At 39.3% G+C, this 15465-nt stretch overlaps 1 protein-coding gene across 3 annotated transcripts in view; it reads left to right on the top strand.

Moving 5' to 3' along the window:
- The first annotated feature begins 344 nt into the window (after positions 1 to 344).
- NALF1 (NALCN channel auxiliary factor 1) overlaps positions 345 to 15465 on the top strand; it is a 625228-nt gene continuing 610107 nt past the window's right edge. Inside the window, exon 1 of one of the 3 annotated variants that reach the window (XR_012009753.1) lies at positions 345 to 2572. Coding sequence is in view for 2 of the 3 variants with exons in the window: in XM_072782416.1 (XP_072638517.1) it covers positions 1673 to 2572 (900 nt within the window). In the remaining variant the exon portion in view is untranslated. The remainder of the gene's footprint in view (positions 2573 to 15465) is intronic. The other 2 variants (XM_072782416.1, XM_072782415.1) reach the window with 2 other exon arrangements.

The following is a 15465-nucleotide window of genomic DNA, read 5'->3' on the forward strand; positions in this document are numbered from 1 at the left end:
TGGGGGCTGGGGTGCATGCAGGCCGTCGGAGTGGGGGTCACGGGAGGTTGGGATGCTCCAGATGGGAGGGAGAATACTCCGCGGTCAAGACGTCGAGCCCGGAGCAGAGAGCGAGGCTGTGACACCCCCCTGCCCCTCGCCCCACGCCCCACGGAGGTCTTCTTAACGGTTTTCCCCTAAGAATGTGAGCTTGCTCCCAATCTCCTATTACTTTGGGATGTGAACTGGGTCGCTGTAATATATACAGCTACAACTGTAGGTAGAGATGCACACTGCGCGCGCACCATCTCTTCCAAACGCCGAAATCATTTGACAAAACAATTCAGCACGCTGGTAGCTGTCGATCGGTAGTTCTCCGGGGATCCCTAGGCACACGCAGAGACCAAATATCACGTCCTCTCCTCCCCAGCCAGTCCGTGTCTACTCCCCCGTCCCCCATCCTTTGATGCGAAGTCCATCATTGCGTAGTGACAAGGAGGCAAGACAGACCCTCGCCCCGCTGGAAACCTCTAACCGCCCTCCTGCAGCCCGGACTTTTTCCGGAGGCGGAGTGGGAGCCGGGGATGCTGTAGGCATCAGCCAGCATCCTCGGCCGTGCGGTCCGCACGCTGACTTTGGTCAGTGGTAACGGAAAAGAGAAAACCCGAAAGGTGGGGAGGGCGCCGGGCGCGCGGAAGCCCAGGCGGGGCCCGCGGTGCGTCCTCTCCCTCCCGCTGCGCCCGGGGCCCAGCCCGGTGCCACTGCGCCAGGATGGAGAGGTTTCGGCGCGGGAGGAGATGACGCAAAAGCCAGTGCTCCCCCCAAAAAAGTGTTTCTCCAGGACGAAGATGGCGGCAACTTAGCCGGGGACTGAAGATGACTGTGGCTCTCGGGAGGCCCAGCCCAGGCGATTCGGCCCCGAGGTCCGGGGGAGGCGGCGTCAGCAGTCGGAGCCCGGCGGGCAGACCTGCGGCAGCGGCGGCGGCGGCGGCGGCGGCTGTCAGAGCGCGGGGTGGGGGGTGGGGGGGAGGGAGAGCCCTGCCGGCGGCGGCTGCCCAGGCTCCGGACTCGGGGAGCGCAGGCGAGAAGTAGGAGCAGGCGGAGGAGAGAGAAAGGAGAAGGGAAGGAAGGAGGAGGAAGAGGAGGAGGAGGAGGAGGAGAGGAGCTGGGGAGGCGCTCCGGTCGCCGTCAGTGGGCAGCGGAGACGCGGCATGCCCCTGGCAGGGGAGAGCGGGCTGTCCTCAGCAGGGCCATGGGGACCCGCGCTGTGACAATGCCTGGGTGAGAGGAGCAGCGCCAGCCACCCCGCCACCTCCACCAGCATCACCTCCTGCACTCAGCTCACCACCGGCCACCAGCCCCAGCCTCCTCCGGCTGCCTCTCCTCCTCTCTCTCTCTCTCTCTCTCTCTCTCTCTCTCTCTCCATTATTGTTTTCTACTCTACAGAGGATGGGGTCGGCTTATGATTAGGTCGGGAGCAAGTCAGATCTTCCTCCAAAGCTGGTAATATTTATGTAGGCAAAAAGAGAGAGAACAGAGGGAGAGAGAGAGAGAGAGAGAGAGAGAGAGAGAGAGAACACGAACCGGGAGGAGGGGATAAGGAAATTAAACCCTTTAAGTCAATGCATATTGTGGTGACAGCGGCACAGGAGCCCTCACGGTGGAGTCGGCCAGGGCTGTGCGTTCCCAAAATATGACCAGGGGTGCTTGGATGTGTCGGCAGTATGACGACGGCTTAAAAATCTGGTTGGCAGCACCCCGGGAGAACGAGAAACCGTTCATCGATTCAGAGAGGGCTCAGAAATGGCGACTGTCTCTGGCATCTCTCTTGTTTTTCACAGTCCTGCTCTCTGATCACTTGTGGTTCTGCGCCGAGGCCAAGCTGACCCGGACCCGGGACAAGGAGCAGCAGCAGCAGCAGCAGCAGCAGCAGCAGCGACAGCAGCAGCGACAGCAGCAGCGGCGGCAGCGGCAGCAGGAGCCCTCCTGGCCCGCGCTCCTGGCGAGCATGGGGGAGTCCTCGCCCGCCGCCCAGGCACACAGACTCCTCTCCGCCTCCTCGTCCCCCACCCTGCCCCCCTCCCCGGGAGACGGCGGCGGCGGCAAGGGCAACCGAGGCAAAAACAACCGGAGCAAGGCTCTTTTTCTAGGAAACTCTGCCAAGCCCGTGTGGCGCCTGGAGACTTGTTACCCCCAGGGCGCCTCCTCGGGCCAGTGCTTCACGGTGGAGAGCGCGGACGCAGTGTGCGCCAGGAACTGGAGTCGGGGGGTGGCGGCCGCGGGGGAGGAGCAGCAGGTGAGGGGGACGCATCCAACTCCGCTCTGGAACTTGTCGGATTTTTACCTTTCGTTTTGTAATTCCTACACACTTTGGGAGTTGTTCTCGGGGTTGTCCAGTCCCAACACTTTGAACTGTAGTCTGGATGTGGTGCTCAAGGAGGGCGGCGAGATGACCACTTGCAGGCAGTGCGTCGAGGCTTACCAAGACTACGACCACCACGCTCAGGAGAAATACGAAGAGTTTGAGAGTGTGCTCCATAAATATTTACAGTCGGAGGAGTACTCGGTGAAATCGTGTCCTGAGGACTGTAAGGTAGGAACAGTGGATTCTCTCCCCTCTCCCATCTTGCGTTTTTCTGTCTTGTGTGCGTTTGGCCAAGATGTCTTCTGGAGTTTTTTTTAAAAAAAAAAAAAAAAAAAAAAAATCTTTTTTTTTTTTTTTTTTGACGCTGGTTTTGTTACTTCAGTTGTTTTTGTGGTTATAAGGGCCTGACTTGCTGCTTGAGTTGGGAATGCCTCGAAGATTGCTTGTGGACTGGTGCCTTCTTCTGGGAATCCTTGGAAGCTCAGGGAAGACCCTGGTGTTCTGAGCTCATAAAGCTGTTGCTTAACTATCTCTTACAGCTATGCAATTGGTTCAAACTCTGTTCCCTTTAAAAAAAAAAAAATGGAATTTGGATGCAGCTTGCTAGGAAGACAGACATGGGACTGCATACTGATGACCCCAGATAAAACCAGACTCAGCGACAGGCGTGTATGGTTTGGCTTATGGACCTGTACACATGATTTCTCTGATAGTGACATTATTAAATTGGTTGACCAGAGGGACAATAGAAAGTGTTTGTAGTTGTTTATGCAGGAAGATGAAAAGGCGTTTTACCTGTTTTTACAGGGGCAGTTCTGGTTGTTTGGAAAGTGTGGAGGCCTACCTAAGCATATTTATTCACCAGAAGTTTCTGGTGTTGTCTTAGACATTTGTATAATAATTGATCGGAGACTCACTACAAGTAGAAAGTTTTAATTAAGTATCTGGTGATCGAAGATGAGTGTTAGCTTATTTATCAGACATCTTATGTAATTAGCTTTAGTTTTCAGGATGCTCTTCAGAAAGGCTGAATGGCAAGTGCTAGATGCTGCGAATGAAATATACCGAACTCTTTAATAATGTGTATTATATTCAACCTCTTCCTGCTGAATATAATAAAGGGTATAATCCTTGCTGATTGACAAAGGAGAAGAGAATCCAAGTTTCTCAAGAAACGTCAATGTAATCCTGGGTGCATGTGCTAATAGGAGCGTTCCTGTCCATGGTGCTGAAATGAGATTTGCCTGGGATCTGTTGAAGATGAAGATACTGCAGTGACCTTTTAGTAGGAAAGAAATGATGACAGAGTCTCAGTAAGCCTTTATGTTTCATTCCAAGGGTAATTTCTTAAACAACACAATAAAATAGTACTGCTCTTCAAAAGAAATAATACACCACATTCTCTTCCTTTCTCTTCACTACTCCCCCACACAGGAACAGGACAACTGTCTCTCTTCTGCCTCACTTTGTATTGGGGAAATGTAATGAAGGGCAATATGGATCAAAGGTTTGAGATACTTTGATAAGAGAACTGTGCTAAAAGATACCTGTTTAAAATGAACATAGTTCAAGAGCTGTATTTTACTTTGGTTTGATCACTTGTGCTTTTGACAATTAAGCTAAACTCAAACTAAACTTGCTTTGTCAACATCCTTTAAAAGACCAGAAACATATCTTCTTTGCACATAGTAATATTGAGTTTACAACATTAATTAGGAATGCTACTTCACTAGATAAACGGATCTTAAACTTTCTACCTATTTTTCTTAACCATACCACAGTAACTCATGCCTGGAGATCAAAGTTATTCTTAATGGCAGAAGTTAATGACTAATGTTTATTGCATAGTTGTTTATGTTGACGAGATATGTTGCATCAGAATTGTAAACATAAGGACACTAATTCCACTACTAATAAAAAAGGATGCAAGGGCTTCAGTATAGTTATGTTTAAAAGTGGTACCTTGTAATAATATGAATTTGCTTGCTTCTCCGAATGCAAACTTTTGTAGAAATTTCTAGTAATTCCAATTTGTATAGATTCAGTATTTAAAAGATAGTCTCCATTGCCAATAGATTGCAGCATATTTTCAAATAAACATGTCTAACATATCTTTGTTCAAATGCCCAGATTTTAAATATATATTAATGTTTATTTTCACCTTGACCTGAAATAAATCTCAACTTGATATTTATATTATCATAACTATAAGGTATAGTGTAGGTTAAACTAATTTATCATATTATAAACTACTTCTGTATTGTGTTTCTTTGTAAAAGAATCATCATCACCTGTACACATATTATAAAAATATTAATTCCTTTTTAGCAAGATTTCTTCCTCACATAGAAAATTAAATACAGACATTAAAAAAAATAAATACAGACATTTGAATTTTTCATTGCCATAACACAGAATTTATTACCCATGATGTCTTGTAGCCATTTCTTGGTTGTGTGATTTTGGCTGATTTGTCAATTTGACATTTATTCCATAATAACTGTTTTCAAAAATTACAGTTTCAAATTTAAGGTGTCAGTGTTTTTGGCTAATAACTCATAAGTTGAGAATTTGGTTCCTTAGTTTAATGTATGATGTCTTTATGATTCTCCAAAAGTCACAAACATATCCACATACAAATTATACTACATGGCTAAAAATGCTACTTGTACACATTTGAAGAATGTGTCTGAGTTCTTTCTAAATACAGTTATTTCAAACATACTTATATTTATGAAAAGAAGATTATCATCAGGGACCTTGTCAAAATATACATTCTACACAAAATTTTCCATGTTTTATGGTAGCCACAAAGTCCTAGGTTATATTAAAAGTAAATGCATTATATTTCTCGCATTGGTAATATATTCATGAAAAAGATGCATTTTTGATACTTTATAAACATATTTTAGAACTAAAGGTAGAATATGTTTAATCATATTAGCTATACAAATTGTTATAATTCATATTCTAGGAGAAATATATTAGCTTTATCATACCCATATATAATCGAATGACTAAAGCAGTGATTTCTAAGTTTTAAAACTTAGGGCATGTATTATTACCTTCTAGTTTTATAATCTTCACTTCATTAAGATAAATGACACATGACATATATGTATAAAATTAGAATAGATCAAATTTAATATTTATTTAACTTTCTTGAAAAGTTTTTTGGCCCATTATGCAAAAAAAAAACAAAAACAAAAAACAAAAAACAAAACAACAAAAACAAAAAACAAAAACAAACCCTTAATGTTGATCTAATACAATCATAATGTCTTGATTGAGTCCAAAGTAATTAAAGATAAAATACAGCTTACAATTACATTAGCAAGTGTTTGTATTGCAACATATAATAGAAAAAATTGGTATCCAAGAATATTTCCTAATATTCTAAAAAATAACTGGTTTATTTTTTTTGAAGAAAATACACACATTTGTCTAGGAAGTAATTTATAAAAAAATAAAGAACAAAACCCACTGCATATATCATTTATATTATAGCATTCAAACTGCTGTACTAAATAAATCAGGTAGCAAAAATTATGACAGTAATTTTTCTCTGTAGTTTGTAGTGTTGTTCAAAATAATGTTTTTGATATTCTTCTTTAAGAAGAACCTAAAAAATCTGTAAAAACCTTCAAGTTGGGTGGTGGTATTAAAAAATACAATATTCTAAGTTACAAAATTACATATGCATGTTTTTAATTTGCTGATTTTTTTTTATCTAAATAAAAATCTTCTGTTAAATATGCCGTTCTTTAGCCCCTAAGTATTCTTGAAGATGTATATTATAAAAACTTGTGATACTTAGGAAATATAAATTTCTGGGTGAACAGGTGAACTTTTGTTGCTGCTAACTTTATTTACTTAGTATACCTTAATAGAGATGGTCAATGAAAGCAGGTTTGAGATTAGATTCTAACATAAATCATTAAATCCTCTGTATTTTAGTTCTGTCAGCACATAGTCTAATCTTTATACTCTCACGAATATAAGCATTCTCATATTTTTATTTCTATAATCTCATATTAAAGCAGATTTTATTGCCTATTTTTATTTAACAATCACTGACCAAAAAGCTAACCCTGCCAGGGTTAAGCATATATGACAGTTGTGATACCTGAAGCTTTCTGCATTGTTTGCAAGAACCACTCACAAACAGTAACCAGTTTGGTAACGGAATTTAGGTTACATAATGTGCAGTTTGGGAAAAAGGCATTTCTTAAGTTCTTATTTATTTTGGTGTCATGCACTATAGATTCTTAAAAAATAGTTTTTTAAAAAGAAAATCAAATATCTAACAATTCTTTCCACTAAAATATTATTTTGCTGTTAAGTGCTATTGTATGTATTATGACACTGTTCAAAAGTGTAGAATACATCTACAAATACAACTCTTTTATATTTAACCACTTTATTATTTTCAAATCTGTAAAATCAAACAGCCTAACAATGCAGATGATCACTTTAACCATTAATAAGGCCATTTATAAGGTCAAAGCCACTACCATAATCATTTTTATGACCCAGATTTTTTATTATATTTTTGCTCCACATACAACTACTGATTTATGATCTGTGTTTTATTTTTATAAGGAAACAACCCAAATTTTATCTTAATGTTGTTTTATAGACTAAAGAATGAATATTTTTACTTTGAACTTATAACTGGGTCAAATTGACAGCTATATAGGGCATAACCACAAAGTTTCAATAATTGCTGTTTTACACTCGTTTAATCACTTTAATTAGATGAAGATGATGTCTGCATATGCAAGGTGAATTAAAATATGAAGGAAAGGAGATCAAACAACACTTTGACTCTCAGGCTCCCCCATATATAGATCATAATACATTAAGATATATTTTCTTGCTAGATTGAATATACAAGAACAAATATACAGATAGCTATTTCAAAGAAGAAAACATTTTGAATTATCTGACCTATTGCTTAATTTCAATTCTTAGTTGCCTGTTTAAATCTTCATCTTCTATATCAAAAACACATTAATTCAGCACCAAACATTTTTTGTCATTTATTTTATATTGATTTATGCTGCAAGATGTTTCTTCAATATCAATAAACATTTAGCCTAGATCAATGGTCCATGGGGTCACATTGGCATATCCTGGGGGACTCTTTGAAGAAACTCCTAGTCCCAAAAGAGGAATTTCATTGGTTTGGCTTGTGTTATTGGCTTGGGATTTCCAGTTTCCCTGGTGACTCTCGTGTGTGGCAAAGGTTGAGAAGCACTGTTCTATTTGACAGTGACAGCTCCAATGCAAGGACCTTCTAGTTCCTGTGCTTCTATAATACATAATAACCTCATTTGCTCAACTGATGAGAATGGAATTCAGATATTTTTGAAAAGTTGTAGAAGCAACAGAACATAGCCAGAGGGCAGGGAGCAAATATATAGTAACTAGGATGAAGAAGTAGATGAAAAGTGAACCAACTGGATGAAAGTTTTAAGGGATATGACCAAAGAGAACGCGGAGAGAAAAGGAGGTGGATTCAGAAGACCAGAGTCTTGAATGTTTAAGGAGGGCGCTTTGGCTGTGACTATTCTTTCTTTTAGGTAGAACTGAGTCATCATACTTCTGTTCCGTAACGGGCTGATAATATGAGTGCAGAAACTGAATGATTGTCTTTCTGAGCCTGACTGATAAAGTATTAGATTAGAGGAGCTCCAGCCTTATTTTTGTCTCTAATTTTAGTCTATATAAATGGCCAAAATTTAGACTTTTTAAAAAGTACATGGTTGGTTTTAAGAGAAAATCTTTTTGCTTTTCATAATATTTTGCATGATTCTGTCCTATTCTTCATCTGTTCACTTTATTAATCCTAGGAAGTCACTAATTGTTTTTTTACTTTCCTTTAATTGTAATGATGAGACATATTTTTAAAACGTATTTCTATATTAGTATGATAACTACGTGAAATTCATACAGTTTTTTTTAAAGTACAAAAGCTAAGTAGTCACAGATTATGACAAAGCTTAGTTTAGGAATTAGTTTTAAGAGGATCTTATTATTCTGTTTGGAAGTGATTATAATACCAATAATATTTTATTTCATAACATTTTAGATAATAAGTTACAATGAAACATTAAATCTAAGTTTTAATCTAAGAAAAAATTAGATGATATTACAATTGAAATAATGGAATTTCTTTAATGAAATGTAAATTTACTCTGCTTCCTTAAAACTGAAAACAAAAGATGATTAACATTTGCCTTTCTTGTAATAAGTGGTTACTGATTTATAGTATGTACTGTATTGGAAAACATGAAAATATTTCCTTCTTGGCTGTTGAAAGTGTTAAAAGGTAATAGTTGATCCCTCCCCCACCTCCAACCACCTCTCAGGAGTTGGTTTCTACATTAAATCATTTATAAACAAAATGATGTATAAGTTACCACAGATGGTAAAAAAAAAAAAAAGTCTTGCAAAAATAGAAATTTAATATCTGTTTAAACACTGTTGCTGATTTTAGCAGTGACAGTAGCATATTCACACATAATATGTGATAGGTGAATGCAACAATTAGTTCTATGGAAATGCATGGGGATTCTGTATGTCAGCTGGTCCATCCTGCACAGGAGGGAGAATGGGCTCTAGACAAAACTGTGTATAAAGATTCCTTGCTTTTCTTACTTTTCTCTCAGTGTACCTTCTTCTTATCACCTGGCAGAGTCTCCTGGCATCTAGAAGTGGCATTTCCAAGGCCTGTGTCTCATGGGAAGCCCAAAGTTCAGGACTCTTTGCATCTCTACTGTCATCAAAAATGATCAGTCTCTTTCTTACTAAACTATCACTGACTTTATTTGAAAAGAAGATTGAACTAAGATGTAAATGGTTGATCGTGACAATGTATTAGCTCTCACAGAAAATGATTTGAATCACTCATAGATTTAAGTGCTTGGAACAAGCTTCAGCAGTAGCAGTTTAATAAGCTTTAGAGCTTATTAGAAGTCAGAAACTTGTCTAATTCATTTAATCTTTACATCATTTCTATATGAGGTAATTTTATCACAGATTTTATCGATGAGTAAAGCGAGGACAGAAAGTTAACTATTCCAAGGTCAAACAGCTGAGCAGAGTGTTAAAGATCAAGTTCACAAAAAAAAAAAAAAAAAGAAAAGATCAAGTTCACTTTGTCACTTTAATGCATTTTCTCTTTTTCTTTTAGTATAAGCTTTATCAACATACCAAAGAATGGGAAGATTAGTATGATTAGTCCGCACATACTTTCACATAATTTAACGACTGTTAAAGATCTTGCTGTGGGAGATAGCTCTGGGGAGGTGTCTGTGCTCCATTGTGAAGGACTGTATATCCCCTGCTAAGGCCTTTGAATTTTATTTTCTGTGTGAAGAAATATCAGAGAGGAATTTTAATCAAGTGGGATTCATTTGGGAAGCTTTGTTTTTTTTCAAAAATTAACTCTGGCAGCAATGTGATAATAGGTTGGGAGAGGGTGAAGTAATGCCAGAGAGACCGATTTAGAATATGCTGTCTTCTGTAGGGGTAATAGGATGGCTCCAAATCAGTACTCTCCAACAGAATTTTCTATGATAAAGGAAATGTTTTATTCTCCACCCTGTCCAATATGGTAGCCCCAAGCTATGTGTGCTACTGAGCAGCTGAAATGTGGCTAGGGTGAATGAAGATCTGAATTTTAAATTTTATTTAAATTTAATTATCCTAAATTTAAATAGCCCAGGATCTAGTGGCTACCATGTTGGGCAGAAAATTCTAAATGACTACAGTGGCTATGGAAGTGGAGAAGAAAGGCCAATTCCAGAGACTTCTCAGTCCAATCTTACCAACTGTAGAGGAAGGATATGATTCAAGATTTATAAAGGGTGAGATTACAGATGTTGATACCATTGAAAGAAATACAGAGGGAAGAACAAGTTGGGATTGACATCATTGAAAGAAACAAGGAGTTCATTTTTGTAGATAATGATAGCAGAAGATATCCAGCAGATAGCATGCCATGTGAGTTTGGTTGAGGAAGTTTGGTTGTGAAGCTCACTCTCCACATGGAGGTTTGATGTAGGAAGCTGTGGACAGAGATTAGATGACCTAACAAAAACAAATTATATGGAAAGAAGGTTAAAGGTGAATCCTAAAGAAGAACAACATCTAAAGTTTTGGGCAGAAAAGGGACCAGGAAAGGAGACAGAGAAGCACAAGGAATGAGAGTGAAGATATGAGGGAGAATGAGAATGGGAGTGGGAGATGAATATACAAGAGAGAAGGAGAGGGAGAAGAATAGGCAGAGGGAAGGGAGAAGGAATCATGGGAATGTGATAATCTGAAGGGTAAAGGGAAGGAGTTTAAGAAAGATGCAGAATCAGTCAGGAGTGTCTTATCTTGCAGAAAGGACATGCGGGATGAAGCCTAGGCGTAGGTCACTGGATTTGGCAATTAGTTCTTGTCGACCTTACAAGAGTAGTTTCAATAGATTGTCAGGGAGAGGTGTCAAATTGTGATGGATTAAGGAATGAGTTGGAGCTGAGATAAAGACTAGTCTTAATGACTCTTCCTTAGGAGAGAAAAGAGAAAGAGAAAGGAACAGGTGGGGAGATGTGAATTTATTTATTTATTTATTTTTAAAAATGATTTTATTTATTTATTCATGAAGAAACACAGAGGAGACTGAGAGAGGGAGAGACACAGGCAGAGGGAGAAGCAGGCTCCATGCAGGGAGCCTGACGTGGGACTTGATCCTGGGTCTCCAGGATCATGCCCTGGGCAGAAGGTGGCACTAAACTGCACAGCTGCCCGGACTACCCAAGGGAGATGTGAATTTAAAGAAATATTTTATGTTGAAATAAACTTGAGGGTATTTGTAGATTATGATCTAGGACCCAGATGGGAATATGAGATAGAAAGTACCAGATTCAGAAAAAAATTAGTGGAGGCACCAGATCCCAAAGAAAAGGTGGTGGGCTCCCATCTATTCCTAGCCTTGGGGAGGAAGAGAGGTTGTATCTGTGCATTCTGCTATACAACTCAGATCCTTTATTTTGTTATATCTTAAACAGGATAAATGCTTTAATTTCAGGATTTCAGAAAATAAAAAGCATTTGTCATCTTGAATATGTTTTTTCTTTTTGGTATTTTTTTTATTGGAGTTTGATTTGCCAACATATAGTATAACACCCAGTGCTCATTCCGTCAAGTGCCTTGAATATGCTTAAATGAAGTAGGAAATTCATTTTCAAATAATACAAAATAATGACTGTAAATAGCAACAATTATATAATACATGTTACTATAAATACTTTCTTTAGGAATGTGTTGGGCTGAGGTTTAATTGTATATTTAAAAATGTATTAACCCACCCAATTAAATATAGCTATCTCTTTATAGAATTTCTTTTAAAAATATTGAAATAGAAATAAAAACTAATTTTAAACCTAATAGAGAATGTCATAAAATTATTAAAAGGACAACTGAAGATAGCCTGGGTTCAGCCCTCAGATTCACCATTTATTAGTTACGTGACATCACCCTAGTTACTTAAAATTGGGATTTTAGTATCTCTTCTATAACATGGTTACAAGGAAGAAATCAGGAGACTCCATACATATTATTATATACAACCTAAGGCTTGATGATGCCCAATGAATGGGTAACAATTCATTAAAAACCACAGGGGGGAAAAACATGAAAAAATCTATAAAATTAACATAGTCTTCACTTGAGATCGCATCGAAATTGTCTGGGAAACAATACCCATTTACAAGAGTTTTATAAGCAGACTTTGAGTCTTGGTTGATGAAATTCTCAATTTTGTTACTTCTACATGCTTCTCTAGAAAGGTGAATAAATTATTGAACAATGCTATCAGAAAACATAAGTTCAGCCGGAGTGAAAACATTCCGTTCTTAAAGCTTGAAGTTTTTCTCTATTTTCGATTAAAAATTAATTTAATTAATGTGCTGGGTTTTGGACTATGTGGATTCCCTTAGGTTACCCCAGAAGGATTTGAGCCATTTATGCAATTTTTTGAGAGGACATTTGGAGAAACCATTATAATGATCTTCCGTCTCTTGGTTAAAAAGAGAAATCTTGGGGAAGGTTCTGTGTTAGGTAGTTTGTAATGCATTGCAAAGTCGTGCCTTCAAAATCTATTTTAAAAGATAAGGCCCTTTGCCCTGCCCTCTAAATATTTGGCTCTGTTTTTGTTTTTTGTGTCCCTGTTATTTTCTGCTCTGACCCACATTTACCCACTCAGCCACACTTAATATTTTTATTGATTGGAGAGTGAGAGGAAGTTTAGGTAAAAGATTGTTTTTTTTTTTTTTTTTAATTTTATTTATTTATGACAGTCACACACACAGAGAGAGAGAGAGGCAGAGACACAGGCAGAAGGAGAAGCAGGCTCCATGCACCGGGAGCCTGATGTGGGATTTGATCCCGGGTCTCCAGTATCATGCCCTGGGCCAAAGGCAGGCGCCAAACCACTGCGCCACCCAGGGATCCCAAAAGATTGTTTTGATATTGAACCAGAGCTAGTAGACAAGGCAAACATGGCAGGTGCCAAGACATAGAAGACTGAATGAGGAGAAGACTAGGCTATGCTCCATATGTGGGAACATGATTACCCTGAGAAAGAGAAGACACGGGGTGACACAGCAAGATTCTTTAACTAGATAAAAATCAGCGTGTGGAAGAGGGGGGTCTTATATCCAGTACTTTATGTGGCTCTAGGGGTGAGAATGAGGCTCTATACATAGGTGTTTTATGCAGGAATATCTCTACTCCCTATAGGGAAGAGTGTTCTATTAAAGGGTACAATGGAAGAACTTGCCTGAGGAAATCAGAGCACATTGCTACAGAAGATGTACAAATGGGATGGGAGTTATCTGCCATGACCCTACAGGACATCCTGCCTGTGTGTTGCAGGTTGACCAGATGATTGTAAATATCCCATCCAACAGCTTTTGGCATAAGATGAGGCACCCAGAAGTGATAGGTTTACACAGTGAGCTTGTTCTTATTGCTAATCTCTGTCAAAGAAAAATTTTCTTACACAGAAAATATAACTGTTTTCGTAGTCTAGCACCTCACTGATAGTAATACTTTGCTTTAAAAAAATGAAAGTCCCGACAATATCAATGTTAAATTATTTCTCTGGTTCCTGTTTATATTGTTATTGGTCTGAATAACTTTAAAAAAGAATGAATCAACTACATATGCTTACCCTGAAGATGTATAGGAACGGAGTTAGACGATAGAGGAATTTTTTTGTTGTTTTTGCTGATTTGCAGAAACACTCATTATCTTCTGATTACAAGCGTATCCTTCCCTGTAATAGACTGTCACACACGACTCAGCACATGGTCAGACAGGGTAGAAGAAGGTGGGCAAGACATTGGGCAAGACAGTGTGGGGCACCTGTGCTCTCTGACACCATGGCCTCAGCCCAAGTCCAAGGGAAGTCGTGGGGAAAGAGACCACATGCAAATGTGAATGGTCTTACTGGCCACTGGAGCTGTGAGTCTCTGCAACCAATCTGCTCTGTGGAGGGTTGGCCAATTATGAAAGGTTTCAGATACGTTCTGTTTGTCCCATGAAGTGTCTCCATATATATTGAAAATTTAAAAGTCGCTTTCTCTATTGGTTTGGCAGTGCTTCTTTTCATGCGTTAACTCACCCCATATCTGGTTCTTTGGGGACATTATTAACAGAAGCAAAATCACTGTATAAAATTCCCCACTCTTGTAGAATGGTACTCAATATTTATTAGGTTTTTACCTTAAATAAGCCCTATTCTGATGAGCAAGCATGCATATCTTATTTCCCACAACAGTCCAACATCATGGACAAAACTAGCATTCTCACCAAAATAGGGTGACAGTGACTGAGAGTTAGAGAGGTTAAAGACTATGATGCTGAAGTTCTCACAGTAGGTGTGGTGTAGCCAGAGTTTACACCTAGTAGCTTAATCTCAGAGGTTTAATTTAGTTATTATATTACGTTGTCCACTCTGCCATAAATTGTTGCTCATGTCTAGTTGTTTTTTTGTTTTTTGTTTTTTTTTTTTAAGGGTTGGGATTGTGGGTGGGAAGTAGCGGGAATAGATGGAATATAAAGTTCTTTGGCACATAAAAAGAAACACAACACACTTCATCCAGATTTCTTGTTGCTGCAGCAGCTTCGTGTGGGGAATAAACAGGGGCCTAAAAGTTAGAATGGCCAAGATACAAATTGCTGTTCCTTCAGATCCTTTGAGATAGGGGCACTTCTATCTAATTTGAGGGAACACTGAGAGGAGGAGCAGAGCATTTTACAGGATAGTAAAATGTAGCTGGCCAGTTGTCCTCTCAGCTGAAGCCACTCTGAAAGGAGATGATTGCTTCTTACCGCACGGCAGCACCACTTGTCCTACTATTTAGACACTGAGCTCGTACAAAACATTGACAAGTTTGTCCTTCTAATCTAGTAATTAGCTTCTAATCAAAACTGTCCTTCTAGTTCAGATCAGCTGCCTGATAGAGATCTTGAATTTAGTTTCCATAGGGACATTTTTAAAAGCACTGTTTTATGTTTAACCTTGGGAATCACAGAGACCCTACTTAGATAAAACCTGTGATCGTCTGTATGAAGAGAAACAAATGTTTTTAAGAAGGGCGATCTGAATCTTAAACCACTTAAAAACAGGATTTCTCCTTCCCCGTAGTGAAAACTGGGCTGACAGCCAGGAGCCACTGGGCAAGACAGTGTGGGGCACCTGTGCTTTCTGCCACCATGGCCTCAGCCCAAGTCCAAGGGAAGTCGTGGGGAAAGAGACCACATGCAAATGTGAATGATCTTGCTGGTCACTGGAGCTGTGAGTCTCTGCAACCAATCTGCTCTGTGGAGGGTTGGCCAATTATGACAAGTTTCAGATACGTTCTGTTTGTCTCATAAAGTGTCTCACTATATATTGGAATTTTAAAAGTCACTTTGGAAAAATGAATCCTTCCATTTCACTTTGGTTTAGAATTTTTTAACTTTTCTTTTTTATTCAATGTGTCTGAAAAATTCCAATGAAGAGGAAGGAATTCAAGTCTGAGTAAACAAAATCCTTGTGGGCATAGTTTGATTTCAATGAT

The sequence above is a fragment of the Canis lupus genome, chromosome 17 (genome assembly GCF_048164855.1).
Source record: "Canis lupus baileyi chromosome 17, mCanLup2.hap1, whole genome shotgun sequence".
Classification (NCBI taxonomy): Eukaryota; Metazoa; Chordata; class Mammalia; order Carnivora; family Canidae; genus Canis; species Canis lupus.